At 34.7% G+C, this 21,432-nt stretch overlaps 1 protein-coding gene across 1 annotated transcript in view; it reads right to left on the bottom strand.

Moving 5' to 3' along the window:
* Window positions 1-21,432, bottom strand: part of GOLGA4 (golgin A4) — a 109,103-nt gene that overhangs the window by 53,517 nt on the left and 34,154 nt on the right. The window contains 7 exon segments of the mRNA XM_012645110.1: window positions 8,158-8,305; window positions 11,112-11,195; window positions 11,497-11,684; window positions 13,089-13,221; window positions 13,888-13,986; window positions 17,333-17,389; window positions 20,508-20,555. Coding sequence (XP_012500564.1) covers window positions 8,158-8,305; window positions 11,112-11,195; window positions 11,497-11,684; window positions 13,089-13,221; window positions 13,888-13,986; window positions 17,333-17,389; window positions 20,508-20,555 — 757 coding nt within the window.

The following is a 21,432-nucleotide window of genomic DNA, read 5'->3' as shown; positions in this document are numbered from 1 at the left end:
ATAACGATTAAAGCCAGATGGATTTGGTTCCGTAGTTCTTTACACCTAATTTTAATCTTCTCTCCTATTTTTTACCACTGTACCAGAGAACCAAATAAATTCACACCTAGTAAGAAACCTTTGACATCTTTTAATTCAACATCCCCATTCAAAGGCAGTAACTGAGGCATCCAAATTTTCTCTCAGGTGATAAGTCAACTTGAATATATAGGCTTCGTGGTAGAACTTTAAAACGGATTTCAGAAATGATCCTGGATGGCTCACACCTGTAATCCCAGCACTCCCTCAGTTGGGAGGATCACCTGGGGTCAGGAGTTCAAGACCCCACCTCTACAAAAAATAAAAATAAAATAAAAAATAAAAAAGAAACAATCTTTACCTTGCAATATTTATAAAAACTAATAATACTGACATTGATCGAGCTCAGCTGAGCAATATTGCTTATTAAACCAGAATTTCTGAACCAATCAATTACTAATGGCTTCTAACTCTCAACAAAATGCAATATGTTATATTTTTATTGATTGATTGATTGATTGTTAAAGACTAGTCAAGTGCAGTAGTGATAAGGGGGGAAAGTAGTAGAACAAGGAGTTCAATCTGTAACTGACTGTGAACAATCAAGTGAGATAACTCACTACCTTCGGATCAGCCAACACGTTATACTCTGACAGACACTCACTGCTTTCCACCTCCACCCTGCTTTAAGGAAGTGTTAAGTACTCAAAAAGAAAAAACAAAAAAGGCATAAAACACATTATATATATCCACATACAGGAAAATATTTCTAGCCCATTATGGATTCTACACTGTATCACAAAGGAAGCTACTTCCTCACAGGAAGTCTGCCTCCAACATGGAGTCTCATTCAATGTTTAAGGGAGATGTACTGAGAGTTTACTTACTTCCCAGAAACATCTCACCTTCCGACCTCACAACCAGCAGACATGGTAAATTGGCGTCTATAGCCTGTAATATTCTAAAAGTAAATTTCCTACTCTTTCCAAAGTGAAGCTAGGATTTTAATGTAAGTATTAAAGAAGTATGTTCTAAATATCTAAATAACTTATCTTTCAATTAGCAACAAAGGATAAGTGAGTGGGGAGAAATAAAGCGTGCATCAGCCACAGCTGACAAGTCTTCTGCCAACATGCAATAGTGCGCGGGGAAACCACAGTCACAGCACACGTCAACAGGAAGGCTAAGCACAAACTGCTGCAAAATGTTGCAAGAACACAATGTGTTCTTCCAAAGCAAAATTCAATGTATCTCAGGCAATTTTTATTTTAAAAAAATAAAAGCACTTTGAAAATACTTCTAGGCAGAAATTTAATGAACCTTAAGTATAGTCCTCTGTTAGTTAAGTAAAATGCAGGGCAGGCCTTCTATTGCTAGCGCCTCACTTTCCACTTCAGATGAGGTTGACTTACATCCATGGGAATTATAAAAATGGACAGATACTTACTATAAGAGTTAACTGAGAGAGGTTGGCAATCTACAGCTCAATAATTCACCCATTCATTCATCAAATACTTATTGGCCGTTTACCACCTACAGAGAATATGCTAGGTACTGAGTTACAAAGAAAATACTTTACAAAAAGATAGTTGAAGTAGTAGGGAGGGGAGGAGAATAAAAGAACTAATCCTTAGATAAAGCTAGGAAGAATGTGGCATTGTTTTTTGCTTCTGTACCACCTTTCCCCACCTCATCCTGACCATCCCAATCAATCACTATAACAAATGCCAGAATTCTGAGGTTCTACATAGCATTATTGTTTTCTTGCACTGTTCCAGAGAACACTTTACAATAAGGTTAATAAGACTCACTGCAGGGAATAAACAGATGCAGAAGTGTGGAAAGGCTGCCAACCTCTAGATTAACTGTTGATCCTAAAAAGCTGGTTAATGACATCAAGAAAGAATAAATAAGCCATTGTCTGTCTTTATCTCAGCAAAAAAGCTGCTAAAATGCATGTGGCATTAAACTAAAAAAAAAAAAATAGGTAGTACTACAAAATGAATGAAATGCAAATTAACAGAAAAAGCAACAAAAAGAATTTTGTTTATTAGAACTCCCACCCAATGCCTCTTTTGTAAATAAAATCAAAAGTCTAGAGCAGCAATTCTCAATGTATTGTCCAAAGATCTTGGGGTCCTGAGACCCTTTCAGATATCTGTGAGGCCCCCCATTTTCCAAATACATGTCAGTATGACAGCAGATTTTCTTCATATATTTCAACCAAAATCACAACAGACTGAATGCAGAAACAGGCATAAAAATCCAGCTGCATTCTATTAAGCCAAACTATGAAATAAACAAAAATGTAAAGCAAAGCCATTCTTCACACTACATTTTATTTTGGAAAATACAGGTATGTTTCATAAAAGTATTTATGCTAACATGCTATGGGTTTATAATTGTTATGTTTAAATGAATCAAATATTTTTTAAATTTTTACTTGTAATTACTAACACAATAAATATCAATACATATAATCATGTAAACAAAGCTCTTTGGAATCCCCAATAAGTTTTAAGGGTGTAAAGAGGTCCCTGAGATCAAAAAGTTTGAAAACTACTGTTCTAGAGCTTACATAAATGAAAATAAAATACTACCACCTAGTGGCATACATTAAATAATAAAATGCTTATATAGAAATTGAGGCCATGAGAAATTTAGCAGGACCTTTGCAATGGAAATCTACTTTTTAAGCCTCTCTCCAAAATACATAACAAGATTAATTCTACAAATTGACTATGCTTTAACCTTCAAAAAATTTACAGATCTATTCAAATTTTCATACTCTTTACATACAAATTCATCTGTCAAATACCTTGAAAACATCAGGCAATCTTGAAAAATATTAAGCTAAAGCTAAGTAAATTTAATTAAATTGGAAACACAATCCTGCACCAAGGAAATATGTTCTTCTAGTTGCTGATGCTTTCCAGTAACAGTGACATTGCTGGAGACATAAACAAATGCATTTTAAAATCCATTTAAAATAATAAATTTTTCCATCAGATATTCATTTAGTGCCAATGTATGTACATATTACTTATCTAATATGGCATACTTAAAATCTATTTTAATTCATACTTTTTTTTTTTTTTTTTTTTTTTTGCCTGAGAAACATGGAATTTTCCTTGTAAAGCTTATTCTGAGTACCCGTGATAAGAAAAAAAATAGCCCTTACCCCAGTCCTGTTCATACAAGGCTTGGGAAAGGCACCATGATTCACTTATTGGCATGTGTGGATGCACAAAAATAAGATGTTTTGTGAGACTTAAGACTCCAAGAAAATTTTATTACATAAATTATCAGCAACTAACAAAGCACTTAAGTACACATGTGATTTTGGTTTGTTATATAAAAATGCATAAATCTTACATATTATTTAAATATATAAACTCTATTTTAAGGGTCCTTCAAATATCAAATAAGTCCTACTGAATGTCTTTGTCATATCAGACGTATACTATACAAATTAATAAAAAACTTATTTCCTGCATAAACACAACATGACAATAAAAAAGCAAAGAATGTTATTAGTTAATCCAAGTTTTTAAAAGCAGCCAATCATATAAAACACACAATTTCAGCAAAGACAGGGTACGTGAAAGGGAAAAGGGGTTTACAAAAGTTAGTGTACTCTGGAAACTTTCCTAATCCAAGAAAATATTTTATTCATTTTGCATAATCGTAGGCAAGAGCGTTTTAATGGGAGGGCGGATTAACATTGTGGAGTGGGTTCTTTTTTGTAATGGCTAATACATATTTAAACCACTTAAACGTAACTAACAAAAAAGACTAAAAGTTTATGGGTAAGAATGCATTCTGAGAAAAATTCAAAGATACGGAATAAGCTAGATCACAAAACTGCTATATTATTCTTAATAGCAAAAATACAAAATAATGTAAGTGTTGATCAATAAAGATATGGTTACCAAGTAAAAGATGTACATGCACTTTGACACAGCCATTAAAACAAGTTAGTACTTTAGCAACATGTCAAAGTATCAATATAGTGCGAAACGGGGGGGAAGAATATACAAATTGTATGTACAATATTATTACAATAATATAAAAATAAGGATTAGAGAAAAGGCTAAATGGAAGTGTACTGAAACAACAGTAATGTGATTTTCTTGATTTTCTCTACTTTCCAATTTTTTGGTAATATATTTCATTAATAATTAGCCAGATACTCCTACCTCCTACCCTGGTTAACACACAAACACAACACACACATACACACAGAATAGCCAAGAACTACTGTGAACTTTAGTAACATGAACATTCTACCTTGGTGCTGCACTGACGATATAATTTTCTAGACAATTAGAAATATTACCTAAGACTTAAAATACAGCATTATGCACTTAAGCTGAACCACCAGACTTTTCCAAGTTTAAAATCTAGTTACTGAAAGATATGACCATCTGTTCTTAGGTAACACCTAGAGAAGAATACTATCAACAGTTGTAGATAAGTGCTTGCAATAAATATACTCATTGTTGGTTTTCTTTATTCACCAAAAGAAATAATTTTAACAAAACAAGAATGCTATACTATCATACTTTAAAAAACAGACCTAACATTTCCACTAGAGAGGAGACTATTTAAGTACTACAGGTGGATATGCCCTCTTGAAGTTGGTACATCACCACATTCACTGTCTCAGTATTTTGTGATAGAATTATTCTTTTTAAAATCATAGACATTCAGATTTCCACTGTCCTCCAACACATGGAGGCATCACTGTCTAGAAAAAATGAGGAGCAGTGCAACAGATTGTTTACCAGGAAAAGTAGTGAGGAATGTTCTTGAGCTGATTTTGACATCCAGAATAAGTAAGCCAAAGGAATTAGTTATTTCTCCACTGATATCCACATGTCAAGAATTACTAACAATATCAGAGTTAAATTTTTTACAGTTGAAAACACTTTAGAGTATATTTTCTTTGATAATAGTTTTTTGTAGACATATCTATTTCTAAAATCCTAACAGCAGGCTATAATGATGTTAATGTTTCCTTTACAAGGCCAGCTCTTCTGTGTTTAGCCTTTGAATTTTAAATCTGAGAAAGAGGAAGAAAAATATTTAACAGAGCAGTAGAATTCTCCAGCAGCCAGATGATGTTCACAGGCTATTTATGGAAACCCTGCTTCCTTTGCATCGACCTTCTCTTACGTTTTAGTACCTAACTAGAATTTTCCAAGTGGCATATGCACTTTATATTTGAACTAACAACCATTTTCTATTTGAACAGTTCTGTTCAGACTCAACTAAGACCATCAAATGAAATGCAGTTAGTGTACAAAACTAGTTTTCATCATAGATTTAAAAGGCAACATCTTCAATGTGGAACTCATTTGTTACAATTTTCTATCATACCCTTCAATAATTATGAATACAAATGTAATTTTTAAAAGTATCTATAAAAGCACTTGTAATATCTAAAACCTTTCCAAAGTGAATGTGTCTATTGAAAAATTTAAATCTCAATTCTTTTAGTATTATAAATTTTTAATATTTTGATAGTACTATAACAGAAAAGTTTCTCGACTATTAGGCTATCAAATATTTACAACAATATAGTTTTATAAAAATCACATTTAAAGACAAAATATAACTGTGTTTTGGAGAAGCAAGGGAAGGAAAGCTGTACTACTAAAGATTTAACTGGAACAGTTATCTGGAAAAATTTTATCCTGCATGTGAATTAACTGTATATTTTGTCTACCTTTTCATCATTGACCCTTATAACTTGATATTTATTCGTCAGTTTCTACCTCCTCAAAAAGTTCCAATTTTAAAAGGAAATGTAATCCCCTGACCAATCTTTTCTCTTTACTGGCTACAATAGTCAACAAAAAGCAATCCTAAAAATGAAGGGGCCTGACATGAGAAGCTGAGACTATGAATTAGGTTTTCCGTTCACTGAAAGCAATCCTGTTTACAGTGTCTCACAATTCTCAAAATGCTTCAAGTAGGTCATCAGAGATTATATTCTGAAAGATGATTTTCTATTAACTCTCTCTGAAGGAAAATTTTCTTAGGTTTAATGGGAACAAATTCATTAACTAAATTCCTCAACCACTTTATCCATAAAAGAACTACAAGGAGATGAGGAGATATTTATGAGCACATGTGTTGTTGACCAACTGTTTCACTGTCGTCCAGATCCATTCCCCTCCTTAACACCTTACAGTCTGGTTTCCAAAATCATTTCTCAAAACTGCATGTGGGAATCAAATGCTTAACAATCCTTTTCAAAGTCTTCATCCTGCATCTCTGCTTCTTGAAACATCTCTTATATTCCCCCCCAAGAGGATAACCATCCAAAATTCCTATCGACTTCTTGAGGTAACTTCTTTTTTCTCATTTATTTCTCATTGCCAAACTCAAGAACTCTATGGTTAAGAGCACAGACTTTGGAGTCACAATGCCTGGATTAAAATCTTGACCATATACTTACTCTCTGTGCATAAACACAGGCACAGAAAGTATATTCTTAGGTAATACTTCTATATTCTTAGATTCTCTTATTTGTAAAATGAGGATAATAACAGTACTATTCCACAGAATTGTAAGGATAAAATACAAATAAAGCACTTACATAAGAGCCTTGCTAAAATAACCAAGTGTTAGCTAGCAGTAGTATTAACAGTAGCAGCAGTAGTAGTAGCAACAGCAGCAGCAAGTGATAAATAAGTGTCCAGTAGTAACAGCTGCTGCTACTACTGCCATTACTATTACAACTACTGTAAAATTTAGTCTTTTGGAGAAATCAGTCTCTCTTACAGATTTAACCACAAGCTTCAACCCTAGGCTAATGACTCCTGAAAGATGGTCCAGTTTCTTATTTCCAAATTCCTATAAATCAATTCCATTTGAAAAGCTTAACATTGGCTCAAATTCAAAGTAACTAAACAAACTTATCATCTCACTCCAATCCTCAACTTCCCCATTTAGATTTCCTATTCTAACTCCACACTACTATTCATTCAGTCTCCTTACCTCAAAACTTTGGAGTCATCTTAGATTTCTACTTTTCTTCCACCCCTCCAAGTTGATCAGACACCAAAGTCTACAGATTCTACCTTTCCTCTCCTTCCCAGACCACCATCCTAGTCAAGGTAGCCAAAGCTCACAGTCCCTCACATCTGCATTTCTGTCTTTGCTTTTAAATTTGACTTCCCACTTCATTTCTTTTCTACGTAAAACACTAGCTTCCATCACATTATGCTTTCCTATTATTGGTTTCCTGCTGCCTTGTATACCAAAGTCTAAACTCAGCTACTCACCTTTCACTATTTCAATAGTCAGTTCCTTCACAATCCAACTTCATTTTTGCACTTTGGCAAGAATGGTTTTCAGTTGATTCACACACCCACTGTGGTCACTGTGCTTGTTCATGGTTTTGTAGCAACTGAAATGTACGTTGCCCACACCTTTCCGTTTAGGCCCATTCTAGTCATTGAGGCCCAACTCAAAACTCACATCTTCACTGTCATGAAGGCACAGTTTATACTGCTCTCTCTTCTTTCTAACATCTCTCCTCTCCTAGCATGACTCAGTATTGTACTTCAAATACTATGCTGGTCTCTATACTTTACAGCCTAGCAGTTATTATGTCAAAACATAATGTTATTATGTAAAATACTGAATTGCTCATTATTCCCTTTAAAAGCAGACTATACCTTATACTTTTTATTTACCCTAGAGCATCTGTAAGTAGCAGTTATTTAATAAGTACCATGTTGTGCCTTCTAAAATTTTAAACCTGAATTTTGATACTCCAAGCCAGTGGTCAACGAACCTTTTCTTTAAAGGGCCAGATGGTAAATATTTTAGGTTTTGCAGGCCTCGTATGGTCTCTGTCACATATTCTTCTTTTTTCGATTATTTAAAATTTTTAAAAATCATTCTTAGCTTGAGGGCCATACATAAACAGGCCATGGGATGGATCTGGCCCACAGGCCATAGTTTGCCAGCCCCTGTCTCCTCTAATGAGCAGTTTGGTGTCTATAAAGAGCCTCTACAGTTACGCATTTTTATTAATACTTAACTAATTTCTTAAAATGTCGGCAAAGCACTTTAAATGAATTTTAAATTCCAATATAAAACAAGTAACCTCTGAGTTCTTACCAGCTCTTTCAGACTTTTCTTTCTGTTCCCGTAATTCCTCTCCCTGGGTAGTCATCTGTTTGATGCGACTACGAAGTTGAGCGATTTCTTCTTCTTTCATTTCCAAGGTTTCGTGCATCTGACGTTTTGTCTCTGCTATTACCATTCCCTGAACAAAAGTGCAAATTCTAAAGCCTTTGCAGAACAAAACTGCATGATCAATAGCACAGATCAAATGTAACTTAAAAGGCAGAAAAAATAACATTTCTTACTACTAATAAGTACAGCATAAGAATTATTTCAGTACAGGTTGAGTATCCCTTATTCAAAATGCTTGGGACCAGAGTGTTTTCAGATTTCAGATTTTTTCAATATCCACATATGCACAATGAGGTATCTTGCGGATGGGACCCAAGGCTAAACATAAAATTCATTTATGCTTCATAAGCACCTTATATACATAGCCTGAAGGTAATTTTATACAATATTTTTAATAATTTTGTGCATGAAACAAAGTTTTGATTATGTTTTCACTGCAACTTATCACATGAGGTCAAGTTGGGAATTTTCCACTTGTGACATCATGTCAGTGCTCAAAAAGTTTTGGATTTTGGAGCATTTGGACTTTAGATTAGGTATGCTTAACTTCAGTATTTCACAAACTGAAGTCTATGTTCTGTTCTATGCCTCTGTTAACTGGCATGATAATCAGGGTGTCTTTGATATAAAACATTATTTAAATAGCAAGTTTAATCCTTTAAGCATTAAAGTTTTTAGTTAAAAGGTTTATAACCTGTCTATAAATGTGGTATCATTTTCCCTGTCTTAGTAAACAATTTACAATAAATAAAATATTGCCTTCTGAACTTGACCTCAGGACCATAATGAACTACAGTTATTAATCTGTGCTATAACACAGGGATAATCCCAAAGACTGAGAATGTAAGGTGCCTGCTGCCACAATGGATGGAGCAAAACTTCAGTACAGATCTACCTGGTTCCTCCTGTGACTGTCTCTGGTCCCATCACTACTCCTTACTACTGTCAGTAAAGCAACCCCATTCCTCCAATTTTCTAGTTGCTTCTCTAGTTGCTTAAATCAGTCATTTGGGACTAACAAAAAATGGGGTGGTTTAATTTGTTTCTGGAAAAACAGTTCAGACTTTGTGACAGCTATTTTATGGTCTTAAGAAAATTAATGCCTTACTTGCAGGGTTTGCTGACCCCTGCTTTGCAGTATGACTTTTCCACATGGCTAATATTAACAGACAATAACAACCAGGTAAGTGGAGCATTGTTATATGAAATTTCAAAACAAAATCACGGACTTTCAGTTTCTTCAAAAACCAAATCGCAACAGAACAAAAAGAGAAAAAGAAAGCAATCGAGGCCGGGCGCGGTGGCTCACTCCTGTAAACCTAGCTCTCTGGGAGGCCGAGGCGGGCGGATTGTTTGAGCTCGGGAGTTCGAAACCAGCCTGAGCAAGAGCGAGACCCCGTCTCTACTAAAATTAGAGGGAAACTGATTGGACAACTAAAAATATATAGAAAAAATTAGCCGGGCATGGTGGCGCAGGCCTGTAGTCCCAGCTACTTGGGAGGCTGAGGCAGGAGGATTGCTTGAGCCCAGGAGTTTGAGGTTGCTGTGAGCTGGGATGACGCCACGGCACTCCAGCCCAGGCAACAGAGTGAAACTCTGTCTCAAAAAAAAAAAAAAAGAAAGCAATCGAATCTATTGATTAAAAGAAGTCTTAAGAATCATATCAACCAATTGAGATGAAAGAACTTTATTTGGATCCTGATTCATAAAAGAAGAAAAAAATGTATGAGATAATAGGGAAAATCTGAAACTCTAAGATAGCAAATCACATTCAGGAATTATTAAATTTTTAGATGTGATAATGTGGTTATATTTCTGTAAAAATAAAGTATTTTACTTAAAAGATATATTAAAATACTTATGTAAGAAATGGTAAGATTTCTTGGATTTTCTCTAAAACAATCCTGGGTTGAGGAGGACAATGGGGGTTGGGAATGCACAAATGAAACAAGATTAGCCATGAGATGTTAACTGTTGAAGCTGGGTGACGAGTTCATAGAAATTAATTTTACTAATATTCCTTCTTTTGTAAATATTTTAAGTTTTTCATAGTAATTTTTTTTAAAGTCTTAGCTCTCATGAAGTTTATAAAGTAGAAGTTAGCAAAACCACATTATAGGAAGAATGAAAAATTGCCAATACATTTCAATAGCAGTACAGTCTGACACGTTCTTAATTACATGGTCATTTAAAACGTTGTACCTATAAGCCAGCATATTTAAAGAAAATAGTATAGAACAAACTGGAAGCTACTTAGAAAAGCAACCCAAGAACCTGGGGTTGAAAGTCTTAAGTTAAAATTGTTTATCCATGAATTTTTCAGTTGTCTTTGTTGCATAGCTATAGCTGCTGTTCCAACTCCAAACTGCCAAGGGTAAGACATCCCTTCCTCTGTCCTCCAATCTCACCTATACATTCTAAAATTCATTTGTTGAAAGTTTTGTTTATGCTAATATATACATATATATAATCACTTCTTTACTTTTTAGGCAACTTATCTAAGAGATTAATGTCTTTTCATAATATCTGAAAGAACATACTGATATCATTCACATTTAGAATGCCTTAACTATAAATAATTTAACTTTTCTCTGAGAAGTAGTTACGTCCTATAAACAGAGATTTCCTTTGTAACAGTTATTCTAAACTATAAATTAAAATGCTGACTGGGATCAAGATATCACAGAGAATCTGCAGCATCACATGATTATAAAACTAATGCTAATAGAGATATAAATCTAGAAATTAAGAAGATTTTTCATGGGAGCAGCTGGAATAATTTTGGAAAGCAGAAGTATAACTGCTTCCAACTACTGTCAAAAGTGAAGTTCTAGGTCCCCTGACAAATGTTAGTAACATAAGTTTTGTTGTTTTACCTTATCTTGCTCAAGCTGCTCAATTAAGTTCTTTGCATCACGCAACTGAGTGATGAGTTTAGTCTTCTCAGCCATATGGAGGTCCTAAAAAAATTTCAAAAACTCATTTCCATCTCTACTAAAGCTTCTCTACATATGAGAAATCTAAACATACTGTTTAATTTAGATACTTCTTATAATCTAGTGGGGGCAAAGTACATAAGAAGTCACAAAAGCATAGCAAGTACTATGAAGCCCAGGGCACTTAAGTGCCCAGACAAGGACACCCTCCCCACCCATTCTAAAGACAATAGACGAGGGCTTTCCAGAGGGGGTACAGTCACGCTGGAGCCTGCAGATCTAGCTTCACAGGATTAAATTAGAGCAAAACTCATTGCTTTTGTACCTTCATCTTTTCTAGTTCTTGAAGTCTTTCATCTAGTTGTTCTTGCAGAGCTTCTTTTTCACTGGTTAATAGTGTACATTGTTCCTTATGCGACTGAATTGTTTCCTTACAACGCTGAAGAAGATTCTCTTGACGCTTAACTCTTCGCTGGAGTGTTTCCAGTGTTTTAGCAGAAGCTCCATCTCCCACTAACAACAAAGCAGCACAAGCAGGGACAGGCAGTAAGGAATATAAGGAACAGGTAGATTGTTAGTACACAGGAGTGTATTCTTATACCAACACTCCGCTATACCCTAAGCCAGACGCAGCCAGATTGTTTCTTAGAGACAACCCTGGTCAGCTCATAATTTGGCACCCTTCCAAACATTTACTTAGTTACTATTTGATCTTTTTCTGAAGAAACTCAGTAGTGCTTTCACCTATTTTGTGATTGAACCCCATCCCAAATGGCATGGTGCAGTAGCTAACATTAACTGAATCTACCCTCCTTAAAAGACAGTTTGATAACCATCTTTTGTTATTATTTAAAATTACCTCCTGTCTTAGTACCCATCCCAAAAGGATTAATAGAGTATAGTATTCTTTCCAACCAAATTCTAATCTTTTCCTGAGAGGAGTTCTGATAAGGACAGCTTTCTCCATTTCCTTACATTTATAAGTAAAATTTTCACATCCCAGGGGAATTTTGGGACCCCCCCCCCCTTATAGGTTGGTTGCTCAGATAGCTAACTGCTCAGCAACTTACTCCAAGTTTATAAAGTCTCTTTGAGAGAAAAAAACCAGGAAATAAAAAACAGGAATTTTAATGAATATGTACCTCAAAGCATAGGGAGGAATGCAATTGAATTTTAAGACAAAATTTAACTATGTCTTCTTTTTTCAGTTAAAAAGCAATGAATAGGGTAAATACAGGTATCTCTGAATACAGAAATATGTAAGCATTATTTAAAACCCAAAATATCCAAACAGCTACAAATAGCATATTTATTAACACTGAGCAAAACTCATTTGTTTATATGAAATCTAGCTACTGCTATCAATAAAACAATGAATTTCAGTTACAAAAAAAAGTGGTACTCCTCGTAGATTATGAAACTTTTAAAATAATTACTTTCTCCTAAATGACAAGAAACAACCAAAAAACAACAAAAACCCTTGCATCTTTCTGGAAATGTTAGAATCAAAGATACTTCTCTCCCAGCCCAGGTCTATCAGCTCACTCCCTCAATCTCTCAAAATCCTCCTCTAGTTTGTTTATTTGTTTATTTAGAGATGGGGGGGTAGGGTCTCCTTCTGTTGTCCAGGCTGGAATGCAGTGGCACTAATCAAACTCACTGCAACCTCAACCTCCCAGGCTTCAGTGATCCTCCCACTTCAGCCTCCCGAGCGGCTGGGACTATAGGCACATGCCACCATGTCCAGCTAATTTTTTTATTTTTTGTTGAGATGGGGTCTCGCTATGTTGTCCAGGCTGGTCTCAAATTCCTGGCCTAAAGCAATCCCCCTACCTCAACCTCCCAAAGTGCTAGGATTACAGGTGTGAGCCACCACACTCTAGTTTTTAAATTAACCTGTGACAAAATGAAGCTTACCTACTGGCTCTACATCACTCTCCGTATTCTCTTCTTTAGTAAAGCTTTCAGCCTGTGGTTCCATCTGAGAAAGTGGTTTTGGTATATCAACATTCATAGGGCCATTTCGTAATCGTTGCTTCAGCAGAGAAACCTAAAAAAAAATGTGCTTCATTAGTAAAAAAATCAAAAGAAACTATGGCAGTAGTATAGTTGTCCCTCAGTGTCTGAGAAGGATTAGTTGCAGGATTTCTTACAGATACCAAATCCATAGATGTTCAAGTCACTTATATAATATGGCATAGTATTTGCATATAATCTACAAATCCCCCATGTACTTTTAATCATCTCTAGATTACATATAATACCTAATACAATGAAAATACTAAGTAAATAGTAATTATACTATATTTTTTAAGACAGGGAAAAAAGTTCCATATTCAGTACAGATGTGCTTTTTTCCCCAAATAAATATTTCTGATCTGCAGTTGGTTGAATATGGATGTATATAGTGTACTTTCTTTGAAACAGAGAGGGGATAGATTAAATGACATTCTTTTTACTATAGTGAGGGAAAAAAAAATCAAAAAAAAAAGTTTACTCCCAATGTAGTCGATTTTTATATTTGTTATTAACAATAATATGCATAGTCAAAAGACATAATAAATCAAAAATTATCCTTAAAATTAATTCAAGAAAGGCAAAGAGTTTTAAAAACACGCCTTTTCCCCCACCAGTCTGGAACATCTTAGATATCCCATCAAAATCCCTTTATTTTTCTTTATCCAAAAATTTCACACTTTTTCTTTTACTCTTTTACCTGAGTTTGGAGAACACTGATATACTGATCTTTCTCCTCTAAAGATGCATCAAACTCTTCTTGGAGATGTTTCTTTGCTTGCTGGTCCATTTGGAGCTCCTAAAACATAAAAGGATTTTATAGGTAGTTTTCAATATATGACAAAAAACAAAGTTTTCAAGTTTAAAAACATGATCAACCCAGATTTGCATTTCTCTTGAGGTATCAGCAACAATAATTAGAGAATAATCACCATTTAAAGTATTAACATTATTTAAAATATTCACACCAACAAATAATTTTGTTCCTTAAAGGATATGAAGATCCAAGAAGAAAAGTATATTTTCTGGAGCTGTAATAACTGCTGAACTGATAATAATATGGAGAAAACAAAAAATTAAGATAAAAGTAAAACTTTATTTTGGGACATCTTACTACTTGTGTTATTCACTTGATCTAAAACTAAATTATTATATACCAAACAGATAACCAGGAGAGTCTTGCTCCTCCCAATACCTGAAAGGGTTTGACAGCTTTCCTCATCTGTCAAATGAAGAGGATGAAATAGTTGATCACCAAACAATAAAATTTCTAGTTCCTGTAATCATCTAAAATGCTGCTTTCTTTAGGTCATTAGTGAGCCTTCCTAACTAAATCCAATGATCTTTATCTCTCTACAATATCAGCCACCAATAATTACTATCCCAACTGAGGTACAGTCATGCACTGCATAAAGACATTCCAGTCAACAATGCACCACATATACAATGGTGGTCCCTTAAGATTATAATACTATATTTGTATTGTACCTTTTCTATGCTTAGATAGATTTAGATACACAATACTTATCATTGTGTTACAACTGCCTATAGCATTTAGTACAGTACAGTGCTGTACAGGCTTGTAACCTAGGAACAAGAGACTAAACCGTATAGCCTATGTGTGTAGTAGGCTATACATCTAGGCTTGTGTAAATACACCCTATGACGCTCACACAAGGACAAATTCGCCTTGCCACCTAAGCAATGCATGACTACTTGCTTTCCATGGCTTCAGGGCTCCTGGCTATATTCCCGTCAATTATTGTTTCCTCTTTGTCATTCATTGATTAATCTTCTGTCCTCTGTGTTTGTCCCTTACACTTATTCCCTTAGAATGCTAGAGATTAACATCTAAGACATGTCAGCCCATCAAACCCCTTTTATTGTTCTGGGATTCCTACCTTACCAATTACCTAACCTCGAAATATTCAAAGTCCCATTTTACTTATCTTTGTTGATCCCTGTATATAACCAAATTATTTTATTACTCTCTCCATAATGTTTAGGTCCTATCTTTTTCCACAACTATAACTACAGCCCAGGACTCTAAAACTTTAGATGGTTAATTTCCTTCAACAGTATTCTAGAGAGATTTCTTACCTCAAGTCTTCCTCTGATTTCATCCATCCCTCACACATTTGCTAGAATAATTTTCCTCAAACAATATTTTCAAGAACCTATAAGCAACTCTCTCTTCTTACATTGTTTCAAATTTATTAATTCTCAAAATACTGAGGCACTATCTGGAACTAAATGTTCTCTATTCTTTCCCATACCCACAATGCCCCAAGATCTCTAGCACATCCTTTACTGTTCCTCTCACTAATATCTCCTGGCTTGACACCCCACAGCAGTACTCCCCAAATGTTGTTAATATCTAGAATAAAGTTTTCACCAATCCATGGCGAAGTGAGAAATAGAAGGCCAAGGTAGAGAGATTTTCTTACATTTAAATTTCTTTCATTTAAGCAACTGTAATTAATCCTGGGAATACATCCTTCCTAATTTTTTGGTATCAAAATTTCTCTTTCATAAAATAATGACAATAAAAGAATCTGGATCCTTATTCTCGATATCTTTACTTAGAAAAGTAACAGTTAGCAGCCCTATGACAATTCCTCCATCCTCCACTTTCAGAGGGAACTAGAAGGTAATATTTTACTTTACACAAACCAGAAATGTACAGTTTGGGCAGACTAGGAGCTAAGGTTTTACCTTTTCTCTATCACTTCAAAAGTGGTTATAAGTTCTTCCAAGGTGTTAATCCAAAAGAAGTAACACAAATTTTCATTAAGGAAGGATAACTGTAATTATTTGTATCATTGAGGCCAATGCTTGGTCTTGTCAGCATAAAAATAAATTACCCTGGTTTTCAAAGTCATGTTTGGAATAGTTTAAAGTATTATTTGGGAACTGTGGTAAATTATATAATCTCTCTTTTGTATCATCACAAAAAATCAGGAACTTGGCTATATAAAAAAAGTGTTGCAAGAAACTAGAAATCAAACATGATATCAGTAAGAATAAAACTTTAGTAACATAAGAAATTCCTATGTGATTAATTTTGATGGTTAATTCAGCCAATCATCTGTTATTAACAATAACAGCAAAGAATATTCTACGGGACAATACGGTTGGTGTTCATGACATCAACCAACCAAGGGAGAGAATCTCTTCTCCTTTGTCTCCTCCCACAATTATACCAGTTTTTCTCAATAACTATTTACAGATTTATTAATTTATCTGAAGTTCTTTTAAACCTATTTGTACTTTCAAAATACACTATGTATCTTAAACTGATAAATTCCATAAATTACACACTGGCAGAGTACCTAAATTAAACTTACTTTACCCGAAAGCTATCTGTTTCAAACATTTCAAAATAACCCTGGTTTTGGTCATAAAGTAACAAAAAGTAGCAAACCAAAACCCATGAAGACCATTCACAACAAATGGAAACAAGGTATTCCCCTACAAATACCAAAATACAAAGGGGTGAAGAGAAAGCACCAATAGCAGTAAAATATGCATGTTGTTGGGATCTGTATAGGAGAAAGCAGAGGGAAGCAACAAGGTATCAGATGGACCTGAGAACAAAAGAACCCCAAAAAGTCAACAGATACTCACTGTAAAAGGCAGCAAGCTAATTTAAAACACTGGGCCAAACCAGGAGTGGTCTTGCCTATTCTGACAGTAAACGGATATACATGACCCAGAGTAAGACATAAAGGAGCTCAAATAATCCAAACCCTATGAAAAAGTACTACCCCAAATTACAATGAACATAATTTCCACTTTACTTTACCAAAAAAATTATTCGTTAGGAAAAACAAAAAGAAGCCTAAAATACTTAACAGAAAGACAATGGTTTAGCCTTTAAAGTTGCCACTGACTGCTCATGCAGACAAATGATATTATGTTTCTAAGTAAGATTCTTGTTTTATTAATTCCAACAACAACATGTATCTTAGGAAGACCACACAAATAAAAACTGTAAGAATTGATCCCTGGTCTTATAGGCTGGGCTGGTTAGTTATTATAATAACTAATGAAGTGCATATGAAACTACCCTAGCACATATGATAGTTTTAATACATATAAGAGTTTTGATTACTATTTTCAAAGCATTAATCATTAAATCTTACCTCTCTTAACTCTCCAATTCTCCGAAGTGCTTTATCCTGACTCTGACTTAATATACCCTTTAATTAAAAAAAAAAGCTAGTTAAATAATAGTATGACATAGTAATACAAGCAAGTAAAAAAATAATTATTTTTAAAATATTACAATTGTTTATCCAAAAATAACCTGAGGATGGAAGACAAGACTAAAAAGGTTAACAATGTGACCATGTCGAAAATCTGTTAAAAGTTAAATCAGGCCAGGCACAGTGGCTCATGTTTTTGAGAGCATGAGCATTTTGGGATGCTGAGGCAGATAGGCTGAGGCCAGGAGTTCAAGACCAGCCTCGGTAACACTGCAAGACCCCATCTCTACAAAAAAAACAAAAAAACTAGACAGGTGTTGTGGCTCGCACCAGTAGTCCCAGCTACTCAGGAGGCTGAGGAAGGAGGATTGCTTGAGCCCAGGAGTTTAGGGTTATAGTGAGCTATGATTGTGCCACTGTACCCACTGCACTGTCTCTGGGTGACAGAGACCCTGTTCCTTAAAATAAATAAACAAACAAATAAATAAAAGTTAAATCATGATGCTATGGAACTGTTCTGTATCCTGGCCATAGTAGTAGTTACACAACTCTACACATTTGTTAAAATGCGTAGACATGTAAACCAAACAAGTCAATTTTAATGTAGGTTAATTTAAATAATAAAAAACTGTAAAAGTTAAATCAAATTCCAAATGGAACTTACCTCATCGTAGCCTATAATGTGTGGGATATGTCAATTACCAGCCTGTTCTAAAAGCTTCTATGACTTAAAAACAAAATAGTTCTTGTCTATATTTTAAAAAAAAAAAAATCCCAGGAGAAACTTGCAAAGAGAACATTAAATGACTAAATTAGCAACCACATATAAAAAAAATCAAGCTAAAAGAATAATATTGAAAGATGAAATGAGGCCGGGTGAGGTGGCTCATGACTGTAAGCCTAGTACTTTGGGAGGCCAAGGCAGGAGGATTGCTTGAGGGCAGGAATTTGAGACCAGCCTGAGCAAGAGCAAGACCTCATCCCTACAAAAAATAGAAAAATTAGCTAGGTGTGGTGGCGCATGCCTATAGTCCCAGCTACTTGGGAGGCTGAGGTAGGAGGATTACTTGAGCCCAGGAATTTGAGGTTGCAGTGAGCTATGATGAGGCCACTGCACTCTAGCATGGGCAAGAGTGAGACTCTGTCTCAAAAAAAAGAAAAAAAAAAAAAAAGATGAAATGACTCACCCTTTGGAGGGTGGAGGGGGGAATAGGGGGATTCTTTTCACTAGTAAAGGAAGTTAAACTTGGAAAGTTATGGTCTATGGAAACAAAATAACCATATATTCTTATACAACATAAATACACAGAAGTAGATAAATGGGTTAATCTGGAGCTTCACTGATTTGTGTGCGTTAACCATGAAATAGGGACACAGATAGGCAAGGGGTCTGCTTATGACCAAGGAGCATGGATGGGTTGTATTTGTGGGGCTTTGTAAGTGAATAAAACTAAAACCAGGGCTTTTTCCCCCCAAAAGGAATGAACACAGGTTTTGTTCGTTCAGTTTCAAATATAAATTTTTAAACACAAGAAGATGCTATGCTGAGATGATGAAAAACTGTAGCACATGCTCTGGAGTCTAATTGCCAGGAAATAGATCTCGGCTCTCTTCCCTACTTCTTATGTACTGTGCAACAATGAACAAGTCACTCTTCCTCAGTTTCTTCACCAGAGAGGGGCAAAGACTAAATACACCAAAATGCCTGGCACACTAGTAAGAGCTCAATAAATGTTAGCTAATACAAACAGCATTGGTAATAGTGACGGCAGTACTTATAATCCTAATTCCATTGGATCTATCGAAAGGATATTTATCTATTTAATAAAGAGGTTCCTAGGCATGCACACATGAGCATGTATACATGTATAGAAAAGAATACAAATCATTGAATTTTATCTCTAACACCTTTGATATTTGAAACCATGAAACCATAACTCTCTACTGCCACTTAGTGTTAGAATTACAAACATACATCTAGAAATGAAAATCCACAGACAACTGAAAGAAACACAAGCAAGGTACTCACAGAACTTAAGAACAAGGTAACCTTTTGAGAATGAACTTATAGAATATTAATAAGACAACGGGTTAAATCAGAACTACTCCTCACTTAAATGGATCTCATGTTTCAGAAAATATCAAATAAACTAAAAATTCTATTTGTAATCATCTTATTTTTTGTTTATTATGAACAGTTAGAAAACTCATTCAGCAATAAATAACTGATGAACTGATTACATTCCAGACCAAAGCCAGGAAACTCTATGTTGTACTTAATGGAGTTAATATTTATGGCAGATTAATTATTTAAAAATAATATACATGGGGAAATTAATTTTATCAAGCTCATTTAAAAAATAACTTTTTGGTTATGTATATAAATTAGCTTCTTCGAATGGGACAAAATGCTAAACGGTTTGAAATAACTTTTACTTTAAAAAATAAGACTATATTTTATGGGAAAAAACCCCAGCAAATTGATGGCAACATTTGAACTGGAATAGATACTTCCCCTTAGCTCTGATGTATGAATTATCACCTAGGATACCTGGTGGGAAATTTCTGGCCACAAACAGGATGACATGGTGGGGCCAAGGTGGGTCACTGAGAAGAGATACATGGCTTCTTATCCCTACATACTTCACCAAGAGCTTTACAAGCAGCAGCCTCAGGAAATAGCTATTTTAGAAGAGAGGATGCTTTGATTTGGACCCTGATATAATGATAAGAAACAGAGATGTCTGCAAATATTTAAAAAGTAGAAGGAAAGCAAAGAAGGTTGAATGTCTCTTTACTACTAACACAAGGAAACAACCTACAGACTGAGACACTAGGAAACATACTTGAAAGAGGCAAACATGCCTTAAATTCAAACCTCTTAAACATTGCAGAGATCTATAACTCAAGGAAGCTCATCCCTAACAGAGGTAAAATTTCTAGGATCTCTCATTCACTCTTTACCAAAACCCCTAATAAAGGTAAAACAGGTGAACTATTTTGATCATATGGAGAATTATTTAAAGGGGAGGGTTAGAAATATCTTACATTAAGATCTTTTCTAATTTTAAAATTATGTATGACTCAATAACACAGCCAATAAATCACTTACTTGTAATTTTTTCTTCTCTCTCTGAAGTGTCTGATACGCTGTAACAAGCTAAAATAAAGTCACCAACAACATTAGTCATTCCTTATCAAGGAAAAGGAAGCAGGCAAAAAAACAAACAAAAGAAAAACATTAGTAATTAATTATTCTAACCTCTCCTAAAATATCTCTATATGAAAGTCAAAAAATAAACAAAATAGAAGAGTCCTTTATAGGTAATTCAACCCAATTGGATGCGTAACAGTCAATACTAAATAACATAGGATATATATTTCTAAAAAATAAAGTGTAACTTGACTAGAAGATATCAAAGTTTCTATATGAAACATACCTCTTTAAATGTTAGTACTTAATTCATAGGTGGGGATTAAAGCCTTGCCTAAAGATAAGAGGCTACTCGAACTGTAGTCACAGACTAAATCAGCAACAGCATCACCTTCTGCCAGAAAGAGTTCTTAGGTTTGGGGGAGGGAAGGTGGAGAATTGGAAGATTGCATTTTAACAAGCTCTGCAGGTGATTTTTTTTGCTCTGGACTATAATAGACCTTGTAATTAGTCTTTGAAAGTTCCTTCTGGCCATAGGATCTGTGACTATGGCTCTGCAAAAACGGAAGGAAAACTCATAACTAAAAGATGAAAACCGGTAATTTAAGTTCTAAAGAGATATTTAACCATTTAACCTAAATAGGATATTTAAACATTCTAGCAAAACTGGATGAAATTATGGATTAACAAATCTTTTTAAACCTATAAATTATTTTAATATATAACATTACTCATCTGAAGGTTGAGCACATGGCTTCAATGAATTATTTGGACCCTACTTTAGAAGTGCTAGTGCTGCTCTAGAGACAGATCACAGCTTTAAAAGGAAGCACCCGGCCGGGCGCGGTGGCTCACGCCTGTAATCCTAGCTCTCTGGGAGGCC

This window comes from Propithecus coquereli, unplaced genomic scaffold (genome assembly GCF_000956105.1).
Source record: "Propithecus coquereli isolate 6110/MARCELLA unplaced genomic scaffold, Pcoq_1.0 Scaffold1, whole genome shotgun sequence".
In the NCBI taxonomy this organism is placed as follows: Eukaryota; Metazoa; Chordata; class Mammalia; order Primates; family Indriidae; genus Propithecus; species Propithecus coquereli.
This window is presented reverse-complemented; position numbering and strand designations above follow the sequence as displayed.